This window comes from Thamnophis sirtalis, unplaced genomic scaffold, assembly GCF_051295495.1.
Source record: "Thamnophis sirtalis isolate CommonGarterSnake01/CBP01778 unplaced genomic scaffold, rThaSir2_p1.2 scaffold_7, whole genome shotgun sequence".
NCBI classification, from domain to species: Eukaryota; Metazoa; Chordata; class Lepidosauria; order Squamata; family Natricidae; genus Thamnophis; species Thamnophis sirtalis.
Window position 1 is genome coordinate 65,207,542 of NW_028261387.1, and position 19,186 is coordinate 65,226,727.

At 38.9% G+C, this 19,186-nt stretch overlaps 1 protein-coding gene across 1 annotated transcript in view; it reads right to left on the reverse strand.

Annotated features, from left to right (window-relative positions):
• Positions 1-16,245, reverse strand: part of SNTA1 (syntrophin alpha 1) — a 60,287-nt gene extending 44,042 nt beyond the window's left edge. Inside the window, exons 1-2 of the mRNA XM_087720318.1 lie at positions 15,819-16,245; positions 11,775-11,960 (exon numbers count right to left, since the gene is read on the reverse strand). Coding sequence (XP_087576444.1) covers positions 11,775-11,960; positions 15,819-16,092 — 460 coding nt within the window. The 5' untranslated portion in view covers positions 16,093-16,245. The remainder of the gene's footprint in view (positions 1-11,774; positions 11,961-15,818) is intronic.
• Positions 16,246-19,186: the final 2,941 nt, after the last annotated feature.

The window sequence follows — 19,186 nt, forward strand, 5'->3', positions numbered from 1 at the left end:
AATAAATAAGTAAAAACAAGACATCTGAAAAGCACAAAGCATGATAAACTGAATGAGGTGGTCTAATTTATTCTTTACGTTCAGATCATTTTAACTTAGCCAGGTCATAACCTTCTTCAGCCAATTCTAGGAGAGAATCTAAATTCTGGAGCTGCATCTGCCTCAATTCTTTTTTTAGAAGAAGAAACTGTACTCTAATTATTTTCAAATGGAACCTGAAACCAGTTTCCACCCAACAGATCTTGGAACTGGGAATATCAATAGATGGAAGGCAATCACAGTCACTGGCACCATCTGTTGCCAGCAATCATAGTCACACGCCTTGACATGACTCTAGATTAGTGCCAAATAACATGACCCAAAGATTTTGCTACTGTAGTTTTACCCATGAGTGGAAGCTTGTAAGAATCTTTTTTAAAAAAACAAAAAAAACAGGCTAGAAGAAAATTTCCTGAGATTCTACCTACAGCAGACACCCTACAGAACTAAATTTAATAATATTATTTCTGCAACTTTGCTTAAATGAAACAGATTCTGAAACACATATGCAGAATCATGTTCAAGTTACTATATAATAGTGATGGTGAACCTTTTGGGCACAGAGTGCCCAAACCAGAACATGTGTGATGCCCATGCACACACTGGCGTGCCGGAAACCTGAAGACAAGGTGGTGGTGCGCATGCATGCACCAGCCACCTGCTCCAGCATGCGCAAAGACCAGTGGGCTGGAAACAAAGAGAGCAGCTGGCAACGGCACCTCTGGCACACATACCATAGGTTCGGCAACACAGGTATATAATATTAGATGGGTTGTAACCGTAATTTTAAAAGAACTCAAAAGATATTCCAATAAATGTAGAAGTAGAGCTATGCAAATCTTTAGAAAAAAGAAAAACTCGGTGTTAAGGAGAGCATACAAAACATCTCCATGATAGGAAATATAACTGAAAATAAAACTGCATATTCATTGCATGTGTGTGTGTGTGTGTGTGTGTGTGTGTGCGCGTGCGTGCATGTATGTATGTATGTATGTATGTATATGTATATATCTCACAATGTGACCATGCTCAACATATAGCATAGTCATGAGATGTCAAAAAGGGAAAGTGGAAAGTTGGAAAGGATATAAAGAATGTCAGTCAAACTGCATGGGAACTTGAGATGGAGGGAGCTATGGCTTGTGAAACTCCCACAGATGGCTGCTACTGTAAAAACAAAAATCTGGACTATGTAAGAGCACTGGATCAGATCAGAACAAATCAGATCAGATCCAAATATTATTCTATTTCATCTTAATTTTGGAATCCAGTATAATCTGCAATTCCCTTGAGATCCATCACAAATTAAACAGAGAAACATACTCAGTGCTATGCTTGGACTGGAAAAAAAACCAGCAATTATATGTGTCTTTTTAAATTTGCCACTCAAAAGAACAGAAAATGCAAAGATCCTTTTTGTTTACACTGTGAGAATTGCCAGAAAAAGGAAAAATGTCAGCTTTAATTATCCAAGTAATTAAAAGATAGCTGTCACGAAGCCTGAGCGAACACTAACTGGCAAGATCTAATTTAGATCTTTAAGCAAACAGATGAATCCCATTTGATTTAAAAGATTCCTCTAGGTCAGCAGTAAGCAATTTGTGATGCTACTGAGCTTGCAAAATTTAATTCTCGACAGTCCCAGCCTGCTTACCTAACAGTGAGAGAGATGCTAACTACATGGAGCCAACAGATTTAAGGGAGATCTGTTGGGAGAACTTCTTCCTGCAGCTTCCTCTTTTAAGCAGGAAATTGATATAGAATTTTTCAAATCTTTTGAGGGGAATGCTCACACAATGAGGGATGCCTTGATCATTCCTCAAGTAAATATGGGAATATTCACAAAGCTCTGTCTTGGTTTCTCATAAATCTTCAAAAAGGTTCTGTTTCCTGACACACTCTAGCTTCTTACAGGTACATTAACTCTACTGTGTCTTTTGTCGATTTTTCCCTCTCCCTAGTTCTGTGATAGCGAACCTATGGCTTGTGTGCCACAGGTGGCACATGGACCCCTCTCTGTGGGGACATGAGTCATTGCCCCAGCTCAGCGCCATCGTGCATGCCTGCACGCCTCCTGCTGGCCAGCTGATTTTTAGGTCTCTGCCGCACATGAGTGAGGGGGTAAAGTGCATGTGGGAGACATGTGTGCATATGCGTGGGGGTCACGTACACAATCACAGGGGGTGGGGAGGAGCGCAGAGGGTGCAGCATTCCCCCCGTACCCTGTTTCTGATCCCAGGGGGCTTCAGGGAGGCCTGCTAGGTCCAAAACGTGGTGCATGGGGGGGTGTTGGGCTCTCATGTGTGGAGGTTACATGTGCATGCACAGGGAGTAGGGTGCACCATGCGGATGTCATATGTGCGTGGCATTATGGGTGTGGGCACACACGTGCATGCTATTGCACACGCATATGTGCTTTCTCCACGCAACAACAAAAAGGTTAACCATCCCTGCCCTAGTTGGCTTGAAGACTCTCTTTTTGAGACTCTGTTTAATCCAATCCAATTTTAGCTGGATTCAACCACGTCTCTTAATTAGAACTTCTCCTAGCCTTCTCCCCTCCCCACTTTTTTTCTTTCCCGATATCATTGTGCAGAATATACAAGCTCTGCCCTCTTGGTCATGTTCACTTTCATAACCCAAAAGGGAAAACAACCCTTCTCTCTGTTCAGTCCTGGGATCGTGGTTTCTTCAAGCTGATTGCTGAATACAACACTTTGTTTATTTCTTAGTAGGAAAAAAAAGGATTGGAGTCCAAAAACTTTTTTTTTTAAGTGTGTTTCTGGCCTAAAGATAAAGCCGAAATGATTTCAACATTTTTCAGCACTGGAGAGTAGCCATCTGAAGATAAAAGTTGGCTTGCATAAAGCAGCCCAAGAAGCATTCCTGGAAATAAAAGAGTATAGTTGAAGCTAGTATTTTGTACTAATTTTTTTTTCTAAATAACATAATAATAATGGTAGTAGCAAAAATGGTGCATTGGAAATCTCTAAGCAAGAAGTAGACAAAGTAATGGAAAATGAAGAAGCTAAAATGTTCTGGGAGTTCAGAATTCAAACAGACAAGTACCTGTCACATAACACCCCAAACTTAACAATTATTGATGAGAAAGGCAAAAATGTCTGGATAGTTAATATTGCAATAGCTGAGGACAGAAAAAGAGAAATAACTGAAGAAAATCACAAAATATAAAGACCTGCAAATAGAAACAGAATGGCTGTGACAAAATAAAACAAAGATAGTACCAACAGTTATAGGTGCCTTGGGTGTAACCCCAAAATATTTGAAGTACTATGTGAATGCCACTGACATTGACAAAATCACCATTAGTCAATTGTAAAAGGCAATTATATTTGAACACTTTATATTCTGCAACAATACCTTTCATATTATTAGGTATCTGCATATCGCAAGTCCTTGGGAGGGCCTCAATAGTTAAATAAAAATGCCAAACCCAGTGTAAACATTTGGCTGACTATGTAACCAACCATCATAATAATAATGAGACATGGTGGTATAAGACCTGGCACTGACAAGGCAAGAAGTATTAAGTCTTTGGCCAAAGTAATTACTTAAAAAGGAAGAGATATGCACAATTCTCAAAGCTGGGGGAAAGAAAGCCAGGATTGAGTTCCTGGAAAGACAACATTTGCTGCTGTGTCTGGTGTAAATCTGACAGTGATGCTAGTTAAATTGGTTCTACAGACTGGAATAATTCAGAATGTTCCTGTTGCCAGGAATTTGGGGCATGTACAGCAATAACTATTAAATATACAGTAACATCTATAATATCTTAACTACTTAAGCTACTTAAGCTCTGGACGTTGCTCTGCTATGAAGATGGGAATACATTTATGAACATAAGGAAGCGATGTGTAGGGGAATGAAATTAGGGAGACATATTAATCCATAGTCTGTCTCTTGTATGCTCAGAAACTGAAATAGCAATTTGTATCTTAAATTGTGAAATCTGAACTGAGGTGACCTAACTTGACAGGGACATCTGGGCTATTATTTGCCTCTGTTTCTCAGATTACCTTCCTGAAAATTTTATTCAAGATGAATATCTGCTGTAAAACTTTTTCAAACAAAGAGGAAAAATAAATTATCTAATTTTGTTCACCTCCTTTAACAAATATGATGCTGAGCCAAATTTGATTTGCAATGACTCTATGGACATTACCATATAGCTTTATTGAGAAAGAGAAAGAGAGAAAGACAGACAGACAGAGAGATCTTCTGCCAACCTAGCAGTTCAAAAGCATGTAAAAATACAAGTAGAAAAAATAGAAACACCTTTGGTGGGAAGGTAACAGCATTTGGTGTGCCTTCGGCATTTAATCATGCCGGCCACATGACCACGGAGACATCTTTGGACAGCGTTGGCTCTTCGGCTTTGAAACAGAGATGAGCACCTCCCGCTATAGTCGGGAATGACTAGCATATATGTGTGAGGGCAACATTTACCTTTTACCTATATCAGTTGCCACTGGTTTCTCCCAGGATGTTTTAAATTTCTCAGCCTGTTCCACAACTCTAATAATCCTTAGTGTTATCTCATTCTGATAGTAACTAGACCCAATTCTTCTTAGCTTCCAAGGTTAACCTCTAGACAAGGTTGGCCAGATGCAATTTTACTCCCTTGTCATCTAGTAGGCAAACATTCATATGCTTATATAGTACACATGCATACTAGGCTATGTGCTATTTTAATATACTACTGAAATGAGTGGCACATTTAACCAACCAAGTGAACCTTAAATCAACTAAGATTGTTTTAAGTGTATGGAAGTTTTACAAATTAGACCACCAGGTTGCAATCATGTGTTTAAAAGCTTCTCCTTGGAGAATGGCTATAATAATACCAACGAAAGCAGCACGCCAATCATCTGCCATCAGAAGAATGGCTAAACTGTGAAAGTGGTCTGTGTTTTGTAAACTTCCTTAATTACACATAGCAGCTCATAATATATTCAGTGGTAATAATTTCTCACTATCAATACAACTTTGTTAAGAGGTATTTCCCTTTAGCTTTAATTCATCCAAGAGTAGAACAGGTTACTTCTGCCTGCTCAAAAGTCAAAGTACACATTGAGTTTCTGCTGAATGAAAGAGTACTAGAAGTTGTTTTATCCCAAAAGTGTGTATTTATGCAACTCTAGTCCAAATCAAAATAAATAAATGAAATAAAACAAAGTAAAACAAAGTAACTTGGATAGAATCCCACAGAGGCATCTATGGAATGGTTAAGGGGACATATGATGAAAGCAGCATTGTGCATCATGATGGCAAACTCTGTTTCTATTGTACAGACATTTGTCATTTTGATGTAAGCATCAGAAGCTGCAGATATTTCTGCAAGATTATGTTGAGTTATACAACCCAAGGTACAGGGCAAAAAGCAAAACCAGAAAAGACAAGTTCTCAGGTTTATCTACTTTACAATTGGAATCTCTCTGTGGTCTTTGCAAGGTCCATCTAAAAATACAGATTCCCAGACTTAAATTTTTGATAGTTTGTTCTGCTTATGAATAGTAAAATTAATAAGGTACAATTATTTCCCCTCCTTTTTTATTGTTCCTTGACTGCCAGTTAGTGTTCAAAAAGTACTGGGAATAAGCATACTATTTTTTTAAAAATAGCAGCTGCTGTATTTCCTTTGTGACTTGAGTTCTTTTGTGTGAGCATATGTAGATGCTGGACTTGGTGAGCTATTGCTCTGATCCAGCAAAGTTTCAAGTTTCTGAAACTTTCCAAGCCATCTCATCATATTTTCCAGCAGATCAATTCTAACTGAAGCCACAGAAGAATCAACTTCCTTCACAGAGATCAAGAATTCCTCTCTGACATTTTTTTAAAAATGTGCTGTTATAAAAGAACAATTTCTATTAATTTTTTATAATGTCTCCAAGAGACAACAAGAGGTCTGAAGTTTACAGAAAGAATTTGTCAAGGCTATAAGAATGGATTGATTAAATCAACTCCAGTTCTGAATATGAAATTGGTTTTGCTTAAAGAAAATTCCTTTTCTCACTTTTTTAATGAAGTGCTAAAAATGTAGAAACAGCCCACAGTTTTTTTGGTGGCTGATAGATTTCCCATGCTCTCATAGACTTTTGTGACTGGATTGTTTCTGAATATAAACTTTTGTAGGCAAAGTTCATGCACTTAGTTAATTCCTAATTAAATTCCACCAAGTGAATATTGACTCTTCACAACTACAAAGATAGATTTGATTGGAAGCCACACATTGCAAGAAATGAGGCCAGAGATATCTCCTTGCAGCATTTTTCTACAAGTACTTCATAGAACAAATTAATACAATCAGTGATTGATCATATAATGTGAATTAGAAACTTGGATAATCTCATGTTTTACCCAGGGGCCAAAAGCTAAGGTGTATTTTCCCTAAGGTGTGTTTTCCATCCACCTCCTTCAATGTACGTTGAGTTCCTTGTAAAATTCAGTAGAATATCTAAGCCTGCATACTGCTTTGTTAGTGTCATTGTTTTAATTCCCTCTCCCAAATAATCTGAAATCCAGTTATGTACTTAAATACAATATATTGTGATACTTGAAAACTGACATGAATATAAATATTACTATAAATGTGATTTTTTTTAAATAGCTCAATTTTTTGTTGTTGTTCAGATTCTCTATTATTCCCTGACTCTAAATTCAAATAGCAAAATTGCCTTAAAAATATTTTTCTCGAATCCTCTGTCAAACTCTGCAGCTTGTCACATTTTATATATTTGAGAGTGATTCTGTTCAGTTAAGGAGCATTTCTGACATTTCATTCAAGTTCAGGGACAACCATCAGTGGTCACTCACAAGAACCAAGATAGCTAAACTCATAAGGATCTGTCCCTGATTATTTCAAGTAACAGAAAGAGATGCTTTATCTGTCTTTCCCACGTGGAGTGGGAATGGCAATTCCAATGATGGTTAAGGTCTAGGGATAAAAAGAGATGCAGTCCAAAGTAGCTGAAAAGCCACAGATTCTCCACCATGCTGTAACAATACAGATTAAGATAAAGGTTTATTGATGGTGATGAAATGAGCAAAATTTGCTTTATTGTTGTTTTACCTATAGTCTGAAAGGATCAAAGTAGTTTAAAGCAATCTTCCTTCCAAGTGGCAGCACTGAGGAATTGTGGCGAGTTGGGCAAAGCTTATGCCGACATTGTCCCACTTGCTATATGCCTTCACAAAAACATTATACAATAAATTACATTATGCTGGTTGACAACCAATGAACTTCATGGCCAAGCAAGGATTTTAAATCCTCAACTCATTATTTCACCAGCTCTTTTTCCTTGGATGGCCAAGTTCCACACTCCAATTTAGCAAGAGATTATGGGATGCCAATTTTCTCCTACAAAAATTCAGATGTATTCTGCAAGAAAATGAGAATCAGTATTTATTTTAAACTAGAAGAAGCTATTATATAATTGCAAATCTGGTAACCATAGGAATAGTAAACTAACCACCTTAAAGTGTGGAGTATTATAAGAAATACAGAATTATAAACAAAGGTTCATCTGTATATTATGCACAGATTAGAAAACAAAAGTTGCTAAGCAAACAGTACCATTCTCTAACATTATAAACAGACTTCTATCGTCTCTGATGAAATGTTGAATGTTATGCTATTGAAATCCTATCTCTGCCTGTAGAATAGGAACCATTGCATCATTATTCAAAGACGACAATATGGACACATAAGTTGAATAAATCTATACTGTATCAGCCAAACAAAAAGAAGATGCAAGTGAGTAATAAGATTTCAAAAGAAGGATTAGAGTTCAGTCAAGAGAGTAAGCTGCACAAAATGGCACTGCAAACTGTTTCTTAAACATGGAAGAGATCCAGATGTTTTAGAATCAAATCTATTTGTCTTTAACCAGATACGATAAACAGACATTTCTATATTGTGATTTTCAGTTAGGGGTATGATAAAGATGTTGATTCCTTGTAAGAAGATTCACATCAAAAATTCTATACTAGATTCAGACTTCAGGAACTTGTCACCAACTTCTGCCCTTTTATTTCAAGATACATCGAGTAATTTGACAAGTTATTGCATTGAAAACTGTCATCAATCTCAGGAGGAGCATCTATTTTTCCTAAGGGTTGAAATTATAAACTCCACCATTTCCACTGAGAAAATAATACCGTTCATGTCCGATTCTACAAGAAATGTTGATACTTGTAGATCCAGTCTCAACTCCATACAAATATAAATGAAAAGGCAAGTCCAGTATATTTACAATTATTCAGGTATTTGGGTAAACAGGAGAAGTAGTGGCCTAAATATTTCAGGAATACTAGATGTTCTCCCCAGATAAGTGTAATTATTTGTAATAGCTTACAACCCCCCAAAATGACAGATAATTTTCAGCAGGCACAACCTTCTGCTTGACAGAAGTAGCTAATCCATAGTTCCCCTACCACCCCATCACCCAAATAATAGGAGTTAATCAACTCAAGTCTCTGTAAAATATATTTCCAGTAATCACATATATTCTGATCAAGTAGTGTTTTGGTAATTTTCAAATTTCTAGAATCAATCAATCTGGTTCGAGGCTGACAGAACCAGCACATTGCTTTTAATGTATACTCCCCATGGTATGCTTGCTTATTCTCTTATAATCCCTTCCTCTCCTATCTTTCTGCTCTGCAAGGGGGGGGGGGAGACCACAGATCAGGCATATACGGTATTGACTGTAATAGTGGTCATGTGACTGAAGAACACTGCAAAGGTTAAAAAAAACGGAGGTGTTGGCTGGAAAGTGCCCCCCCCCCAGTTTTTGTAACTTTGAAAGGTCACTAAACAGGGCAATCAGTAAATTAGAACTACCTGTACAGAGATGTCAATTTCTTCCTGCTGACAAACAATAGGCTCTCAGCTTCTTAGGATACACAAGTAGGAAAAAACAAAAGTTTTGGGATTAGTTTATACATACATATAAGCTAACAGTTGGCAGTTGTTAGCTTTCTGTTAATTATTGCTTTTCTAGTATCTGTAGTAAAATTATCTGTAACTTTATCTGTAATAAAATTAGAATTCTATCCCTGAATTTTTGACTACTAGTCTTTTGAGTTTGAACAACTGTGGGTGAAGACTGGAAGCCAATGAGCTGTTCCAGACTAGAACAGTGTGCACCGTCACAGAATGCAACTATGGGATGTGTTCTTAATTACTACAGCGAAAAAAAAGAAAGGTTTCTGTTGCAGCCAGGTGACTCTTCAGCCAAATTTGGTGTTCCATATATAATAAAAGCTACTGTTCAAGTTGACTTAAGAATAAAGAGCAAAGCTATAGTTATTCTTTCTCTTGCATAGATGTTGAGTTGGCATATTTTGTTTCCATTGAGGACGAGAGATCCCAGATCACATCTGCAGTTAACTATTACAGGAGATAGAAGCATACATTTATAAGAAAAAGCAGATGGGTGATATTTGTTTGTTTACCTACTTCATTATAATTATTACCACACTCCACAAACACTCATGGTGGTTTACAATATAACCAGGTAAAATCAATGACACATATGTATAATTCATAAAATTATCAACTGATCCACCTCAAATATTCAAAGGCAATTTTAAAAATTGAAAGTTCCATGAGGAATTATTGCCTTGACTGCCTCTCTAAGCATTATAAGAGAGGTGCCATCCAGATTCCCGTGAGTGGGGCAAGCTGTTTCACAAAGAAGAAACAATAGAAAAACATGTCTTCTATCTGTTGTAATTCTATCTGAATTACATGCATGAAGAAAAGAAGAACTCTCAGCATCCCAACGTGACATAGGTGGACCAGATAGATGGTTCAGCTTGAAGAAAAAGATGCTGGAGATGTGCAGGTATTGAGCCCAAAGGACCTTTAACATAGGTTAAAACCTATCTCTTGACTTTACCTACTGGAAGTTAATGCATTTCTGTAGAATCAGTGTTAAAACACTTGAATGGCTCCCACCCACTAAAAGGCTGGCCAGTGCATTCTTATCCATTGTGGCTAGCTTCCAATGGTAGATCCATGTAGAGTGCATTACAGCAGGCTATTCTAGAACTCATGAGCATGTGAGTTATGCTGCCATATTCAAAGGTCAATACAACCAGTTTACAAATCCAAAGGGAGATAAGATTTATCGGTCTAGGGTTACACAGCATTTTGCATTCAAAAGAGGGAGGGGAAGTATCATGGGTTGTGTAGAGTCATTTATGTAGCATCAGTCTGCAACTCTTTAGATCCAATACATCTTTTACTAGATTGAGCTCTAGCTGTATCGACTTTGTGTGAGCCAGTGAAATGATGCATCTGCTTTAAGACACTTCAGGTGGGGGCTATTTGAGCTCCGTCCCCCTATCTTCACAATATTCTGAAGATCTTTTCCAAAGATTCTTCAAATCCAAAACAAGGTAGAGTTTTAATTCTTGAAGTTGCTAATAACTGCCTATACCGACTATTCTAGGTACTGCTAACTGCCTTTGGGTTGTAACTGAATTGATAGATAAACTGCAAAATACATAGCAACAATCAGACAGGCAGTCACAATGCAGTAGAGGATCTTACAGTTTTGATTGGCTTGATTGGGATTGGATAGATTGGATTTGACCAGAATATCTGTGATATTTTAAATTGCAGAGTTCTCTGTTAATCATCTTGCTTTACTATTCCTCATGCACCTTTATCAATAATTAAAGGATCAGAGAACCTTTGCTTCTTCAAATTTGCAGGAAGCTAGGAATAATATTAACATTAGAACTGAGCACAAATGACCTTATGAAGTTCATACCAATTTGACCTTATCAAATTGGTATGAAAAGCTGACTGGATGACTTATAGATATTTTAGGGATTGGGAGAAATAATTATTGTCACATTTTCTTCCCATTTTAGGTGGCACTACAATAATTACTGAAGGAAAAAAACCATTCTCGTCCACATTCCTTCCTTGAGATTTAAGTGACATATCAGAAGCCAGATAGGTTGCAGGGAAGCTGAAGAGAGAGGAGTGTACAGGTAAGGAAGTCTTTATGACTCAATCACCTTGCAACTAAGTAAGTGTACACCACCCTTTAATTGTAGAATTTCAGTGAAATTCTCCCACCTCTCTGAAAAGTTTTCTAAAGCATTCTCTTGTATCCAACTGAATAAGAACCATGGAGGGGGGGGGAACAATCACTGCCTGATGTTAATTTATACATATAGAGGTGGTCCTTGACTTAGAACAGTTCATTTAATGACCAAAGTTACAACACCACTGAAAAAAACAATATGACCACTTTTCATACCTATGTAGCAGCCCTATGATCATCTGATCAAAATTTGGATACTTGGTAACTGGTTCATACTTTGCTGTGTCCCAAGGCCATGTGATTCCCTTTTGCAACTTTCTGACAAGCAAAGTCAATGGGGAAGCCAGTTTCACTTAACAACCAGGTCACTAACTTATCAACTGCAGTGATTCACTTAACAATTGTGGCAAGAAACGTCATACAATGGGGCAAAACTCACTTAACAAAGGTCTCGCTTAACAACAGAAATGTTGGCCTCAATTGTGGCCATAAATCAAGGACTACCCATACTGCACAGAAATAATGCAAAGTGGGAAATGCTGTTGGATTTCCCACTTGTTGGTCTTGGTAACCAGAGCATGATGATTATGCCAGAAATGGAAGGGGAGCGTCACTCAGCATCTTTCAACCACATTAGAATGGTCTGCTTACCTTCCAGTACCACTTCCTTGCCAGTCTTCTTCAGAGCTTGCACTGCTTCATCATGTGAGGCATCAGACAAGTCACCACCATTGACGGAAAGGATGGCGTCCCCTACAAACAGTGCTTCCGTCTGGTCTGCAGCCAGCCCTTTAAATATTTTGGATATCAGGATGGGCATTTTATTTTCCCGACCACCTGGAAGTAAAACCCAAATAAAAGCCACTATAGAAGATATTGTACAAAGATATTGGGGGGGGGGGGGAGAACAACAAAAGTTTTGTGTTATGCAAACCTTCCCTGGTATTTTTTTTTGTACCTTCTTTTTTGTCTTTTTGTTTTGTTTTGTTTTTTGCAATGGTGGTAATAAGGATAAACTCGGTTAGATTTCTGGAATTGTTAGAGGGGAAAAAGATATCTAAACAAGAGAGTTTTTGTAGAACCAGCTGTGAAAATAGAGATAAGTGCAAAACAACATTTTTCTCTGATGAAGTAATTATACAAAATAAATGTTGTGCTGCTGAGTAGTGCATAAAAATACTTATCCACATTCCAGATACAATACTGTACTATAGATAAGATTTTACATTGATTTACTTGAGAAATGTTGTATTTTAAACTTTGCAAGTTATTTTATTATATTTTGATTGATTGATCTTAATCTTGTACTATATCATGTGTATATACTGTGGGATTAAACAAATCTGCAGTGGCTTTTGTTTTATTTTTTTAATTTGTTTTTCATTGTTGAAAAAAGACTCCTTATTTACATAACTTTATTTACATTCCTTCCAGGACTTTGGCACTCAGCTATGTCTTTCTAGAACCCAACATACTGAGTTTAAAACTGAAGTTTTGTGCCATAGGTATTAGACACAAAAACATCTTACAAATACATTTTAAGCTTAAATATAATGAGCTTAAGATCCAGCTCTCTGGAAAAAAGCTCTAATGCTGGGAAAAGTAGAAGGAAAGAGAAGAAGAGGAACAAAGCAGATGGACTCAGTTACAATGGTGATAAGTGTATTGTTGGGAGACCTGAAGGACTAAGTTAGGGATAGGTCATCATGGAGAAACTCTATCTGTGTGGTTGCTAGGAGTGAAAAAACAATGTAATGTCACATAATCAATTATCGACAATGAGTCCAAATATAGTTATTCATCTTGACTTCTGCAGTGGATAAACAACCACACAAACCCAATAATCCCCTGGGGTTTTTTTTTTTTTTTTTAGAAAAGGCAAAAACAAATTTTTCTCCCACAGAGAAGTACAGCTCTAAACCCAAGCAGGATTTTACAGGACAAGACTGATCTAAAAATATTAGATAACAGCACGTCTGAAATTTTATGTAAATGCACTATTTTTAGCTCTTACCTGAAAGTATGTGCATAATGAAGAGAATATGTCTGCATATTAATATTCCTCTAACTAGAAAGCCCAAATTAGTTGTTTTCATTAATTGATTCTATCTGCACAATCTTTAAATCCTGGAATGTCACTAATAAGATTACACAAAGAAGAAGCAAGATTAGATCCTCCCCCACCCCCAAATCCTGATAGCACCTTCAGGACTAGGAAATTTATTGCAATGCAAGTATTTATGGACTGAAGCCAGATTCTCTAGATGTACACCACAGAAACAGGCTGACTCCTTCACTTTCCATTCATACTTACCGACCAAGCTAAGTATTATTTATAGATGTAGTGATAACTTTGTTTTCTACAATTCCCATGACACTTGCGTGCAAATGAAAAAACCCTTTCTCTACAAGGTGTGTTCCCTCTTCTCAATTTGAAGGTCAAAGATAACAAGGCATCAGAATGCTTTACAAAGCATTGTTTGAGAAGATCTGATTCTCCCCAGTTATTCTACTATACTACCTGTTACCCATAGACAAGGCCCTCTGTCATTTACATCTGTGCAAGTCTCATGGAGAAATGTGTTGCCTTTTGTATTTCTGACCCTTTCCATTCAAATGAAAGAAACATTCATTGGATATCTGATTTTACCCTCTTCTGCTTTCTAGACCACATGAGCAGTCACAAGAAATAAGAACACAAAAGCCATGCTAGAGACTAATGAAGTGTGACCTTCTCTTCTCCCAGGATGGCAAAATGCTCTTCCAAGCAACGGTTTTGAAAAGTGGTATCTAAAGCATGAGACCAGCCTTCTCTAAACCGATTGCTCTGCAAATATATTGGTCTATCACTGCTATAATTCTCAGTTGGCAGGGACAGACCTATGTGGTGCATATGATAATTTCAGAGGTTTTAGCATGTCCAAATTTGAAGGCATCACACACAGAGAGAGAGAGAGAGATGGAGGGAGGGAGGGAGGGAGGGAAGGAGAGAGAGAGAGAGAGAGAGAGAGAGAGAGAGAGAGAGAGAGAGAGAGAGAGAGAGAGAGAGAGAGAGAGAGAGAGAGAGAGAGAGAATGAATCAGGGCTTTTTTGAGATCCTCTTTCATCCTTTCAGCAATGTAAAGCTATGTAGTTACCCAGAAGCCAGTCATACTGATTTTAAAGAAATATATTTCCAGGCATGTGTATATAAATTTGTAATTTAAATCTCTATTAACATGTCTTTGTTCTCATACTTCATCTGTAATTAATTAGACAATTTGTATTTTTTTCTTAGTTGTGCAAAATAAACTGTTCTTAGGAGTTTTAATACGTAGTCCTGTGTATTCTTAACTGGTATAGGCATATAGAGGATTTGCATTGTTAATGCTGTTCCACCCTAAAAAGTTCTTCCTATATTTAAGAAGCTCCTGCATAGCACTGGACTAAGCTTTGAACTTGATGTCAGGGCAAACATTGCAAATGGAGCAATATACACACGCACTATGGATTTACGCATTCATAAGAGGCAGTAGTAACAGCAACAGCAACTGGTAGCCTATGGATCCAGAATCTGGGGAAATGTAAGTGGCCACACCTGACTACCTCTAAACAGCAAGCAGCCCTGGACTTTCACAGTGCAGCACTGAAGAAGAATCTTGGTTCATGCATTGCGCTAATTTATGGTATGCCCAGCTCTTGCTTATTGAATAAAATATGATATGCTGGATTCACACAGCATATTAAACCACAAGCTACCATAGTATCTGGACAAATCGAGCCAGAAAATTCAGTCTGAAAACCTTCATCTTAAAATTCATTACGTTTTAAAAAATGAAACCTAAACATCAGATCCTGTAGAAAAAAATTACATAAATTCCAAGAATTATAATTCTATAAATTATAATTTTAAAAAGAACTTCAAGACAAAGCCCATTAAGATGAGGTAGCTTTATTTATCCAGTAGAAGAGAGGAGAGGGAAGGAGGCATGGCAGGAGGAGGAGAGGAAGAGTGAGAGGGAGGGAGGGAGAGAGAGAGACTACATCATCTATTCTTCCAAGGGATTGTTGCAGAGTTTCTCAAACTGGATTTTTAGTCTGCAAACCGTACACTTTGCAGATGTCTAAGATCGAGCTAAGAGAAGAATGCAGCGTTCTTTCCAAGTTGCGACTTTCAAACTTTAATACAGTTCCAGTTCCTCAGGGGCGGATGAGCTCGACTGCAATTAATACATTCCTTAATTCCGTGTCAGCTTCGGTTGGGACTTTCCTCCCTTCCTTTTCCCCCATCCTCTGGAGTTTTGGTTTCTTTTTCTTAAGGCGGGAGGAAGGAAACCGATTTCAAAGGTCATTTAACTGCATGAAGCCAAAAGCGGCTAATAAAAAGGAGGTAGCAGAACTCTTTTTAACTCTGGAGAGATTGCCGGTCCCGCTCCAGGAAGGCAGCGCTAGATTTCGGGTGCCCCAAAATAGCCAACCTCTAGTCCGGGGGACGAAGCGGACAGCTGTACTGTACTACGAAGGGAATCCAGTACTGTAGCTTGGCCCACAGCTATTTGGCGTGTCAAGAAGCGGCAGGTTGAAAGCAGGGTCGCCCCGAGTGGGGTCGGCGGAGGAAAAGCAAAAGTGTGATTTTAAATTTTTAAAAAAAGTTGCTAGGGAGAGCAATGGAGGCGAAAGGACAGGCTTGCCGACCCGTCTCGCCCTCCCGCTTACCTTTGATGCTGATGCCGAGCCCCCCCACGTCCTGCTTGACGATCCGCACCGTGCGCTTGATGTTGGTGAGCGAGTCCGGGACGAGGGCGCACGCCTCGGCACCGTTGAGCTGCACGGGGCTGGGCGGCGGCTGCAGCGGCTCCTCGGAACCCTTGGCGCTGGGGACGACGCTCAAGAAGTCCTCGGAAAGAGTCACCAGGACGCGCAGCCACTGCTCGCCCGGCGCTCGCAGCTCCAGCAAGCCGCTCTTGGGCGCTCTCCGGCCGGCCGCCATCTTCAGCGCATTCCTCGGATAGCCGCCCTCGCCGCTTCAACGCCTCCTCCCGCTTGCTTGTGATCGGGACGTTGCGTACGGCGAAGAGCTACCGAATCGACCCGACGGCCAGCCGAGCGCCGAGTGAGCTAGCTGTCCCCGACAGCGCTTCCCCGCCCAGGGAGACGCCCCCGGACCCTCCTCTCCTTACCCCGGGAGGGAACTCGCCGGCACGGGAGTCGCTCGGGAGCCGTGCGTGACGGCCCGTCTGGCGAAATACCCCAGGCTCGTTTGCGGGGGAAGCGTGGTTGGTTCCCTGGCCTGGCAGAGGGGCAGCGAGAGCGAGGGGCCTCGCCCTCATCTCATAGATCGTCAGAGCCCCGTCCACGCATTTGGTCTCCGTCGTTTTCAGCTGCCATTGCCAGCCGTTACCGTCACGTCTCGCCTCAGGAAACAGTGGATGCCACATTATTATTATCATTATTATCATTATTATGTTAATCTTTGGTGAGATTCACAGCCTTTGGGGCTGGTTGGTAGCTCAACAGCTTTAGTCCTAACCAAGGACCAGGAACTATTAAGGTAACATCTGAGGATATAAGCTGTTCCAAGTAGGGTGTTTTTTTTTGTAGATCAGAATGTTCAAGTCTGAGAAATTTAAAATTTCCAAATAGCGAGGTAGCCCTTTAGGTATTGCTTCAACGGCTCCAATTACAATTGGGACAACACACGATTTCTTTTTCCACAGTCGCTCAACTTCAATTTGCAAGTCCCGGTACTTTGTGATTTTTTCTTGCTGTTTATCTTCAATTTTGCATCTCCAGGTATTGCAGTGTCAATGAACCATACTTTTTTTTCTTTTCAACTATTGTTATGTCAGGTGTGTTGTGGGCCAAGTGCCTGTCAGTCTGAATTCTGAAGTCCCACAATATCTTGATTTTCTCATTCTCTAAAACCTTCTGAACCTGATGTTCCCAGTGGTTTTTGCTGTACTCAAATCCAAACTTTTGGCACAATTTCCAGTGAATGGTCTTAGCAACGCAGTCATAGCATTGTAGGTAGTCAATTTGTGAAATTTTGCTGCACCCACTGATCAAGTGGTCGACTGTCTCATCTTTCTCATTACAGAGGCAACATTTGCTGTTGGTGGTAACATGTTGAATTTTTGCCTTCATGTAGTTTGTGGCTAAGGCTTGTTCTTGAGCTGCCAAAATAAAGCCTTCTGTTTCTTTTTTCAGTGCTCCTGATCTTAACCAGTTCCAAGTTAGCTTTTGGTCAGCTTTGCCTTCAATACTTTTCAAGTATTAGCTATGCATAGCTTTTCCCCCCCAATTTTCAGCTTGCTTCTCAATTACTTTTTTCTTATATTCAGCTTTTGACTTAGTTGTCTTTAAAAGGCCTCCTTTATTTACTTTCTTAATCATTGGTTCTTTACTTTTCTGGATGTAATCATTCAAGCTGTGTTTTTCTTCTTCCATAGTCTGTTTTACTTGTAGGAGTCCTCGACCACCCTCTGCTCTTGGTAGATATAATTGGTCAACATCACTTTTAGGGTGCAAAGCATGATTCATTGTCATAAGTTTCCTTGTTTTTCTGTCAAATTGTCCAACTCCATCTGGGTCCAGTCAATTATTCCTGCAGAGTATCGAATCACAGGTATAGCCCAGGTATTTATGGCTTTCATGATGTTTCCTCCATTCAATTTGGACTTCAATATCTTGCGAATTTGTCGACTGTACTTGACTGAAGTTAATTCCTTGACTTTATTATGCATTTAACTCAGAGGTCTCTAAAATCCCCAAGTACTTGTAACCTTCTTCTGGTTTTACTTTATCATTTCTTCATTCTCAAGTTCTATTCCATCATCTTCTATGATCTTGCCTGCTTTGGTTGCCATTGTTGCACATTTGTCAATTCCAAACTGCATACCAATGTCTTGGCTAAATTCTTTTGTGCTTTCAATTAATAAATTCAGTTCAGCTTTTGTTTTATCAAACAGCTTAAAATCATCCATGTACACCAAGTGCGAAATTTTCAGTCCTTTTTTTGCAAGTTCGTATCCATAGTTCATCTTCTTCAAAATGGTTGTCAGTGATAGCATTGAGAGTATAAAAAGTAGGGATGAAAGAGAATCGCCCTGGAAAATGTCTTGTTTAATTTCAACTTCACCCAGTACTTCTTCATTAGCTATAAGCTTTGTTTTCCAGAGGTTCATTGAAGTTTCCATGAATTTTTGTATGTTGCTGCTGATGCCAAAGATTTTCAGGCATTTCTTGATCCAGCTATGGGGAACTGAATCAAATGCTTTCTTATGGTCTATCCAAGCCATGGACAGGTTGGTTCGTATTTTCTTTGAATTATTTAGGAATAGTTTGTCAATCAGCTGTTGGTCCTTTGTTCCTCTTGAATTTTTGCAGCATCATTTCTGTTCTACAGAAGCAAGTTATTTCTTTCCAAGTATCCATAAATTTGGTTTGCAATGATACCAGTAAGGAGCTTGTATGTTGTTGGCAAACAGGTGATTGGCCTATAGTTTCCAGAATCCTTTCCTTTTTCTTTATCTTTTTGGATCAAAAATGTCCTTCCAGTTGTCATCCATTCATCATTTTCAGGTGTTTTAAAGATCTGGTTCATTTGGGCTGCCAATCTTTTGTGCCTTTAACCAGAAGCCATGTAACTCATCTGGTCCAGGTACATTCCAGTTCTTCACTTTTCTTGACTATCTTTGCACCATTTCTTTTGTTATTTTCACATCTTCCATTTTATGCACTTTAATAGAATCCTCAATCTCTTTGATCCATTTTGCATTTCTGTTGTGCTTGTTGTTTTTCCACAAATTCTTCCAGAATTTCAGAGCTTTCTCTTTATCAGGCTTTTCATTTGTTGTTACTCCATCTCCACTTTCTAAGCTCTTATAAAATTGGTGCTGATTTGCTCTGAACTGTGAGTTTTCCTTGAATTGAGTTACTCGGTTTTCATGTCTTAATCTTCAGCAACGGCAACAACCCTCTGTTTCAGCTCTTCAATTACTATCGCAATCTCTTTATTCTCCAAATCGTATCTTGCTTCCAGGCTGCTTTTAACCTGCTTGTTCTTTAGCTGACCTTGCCTTCAG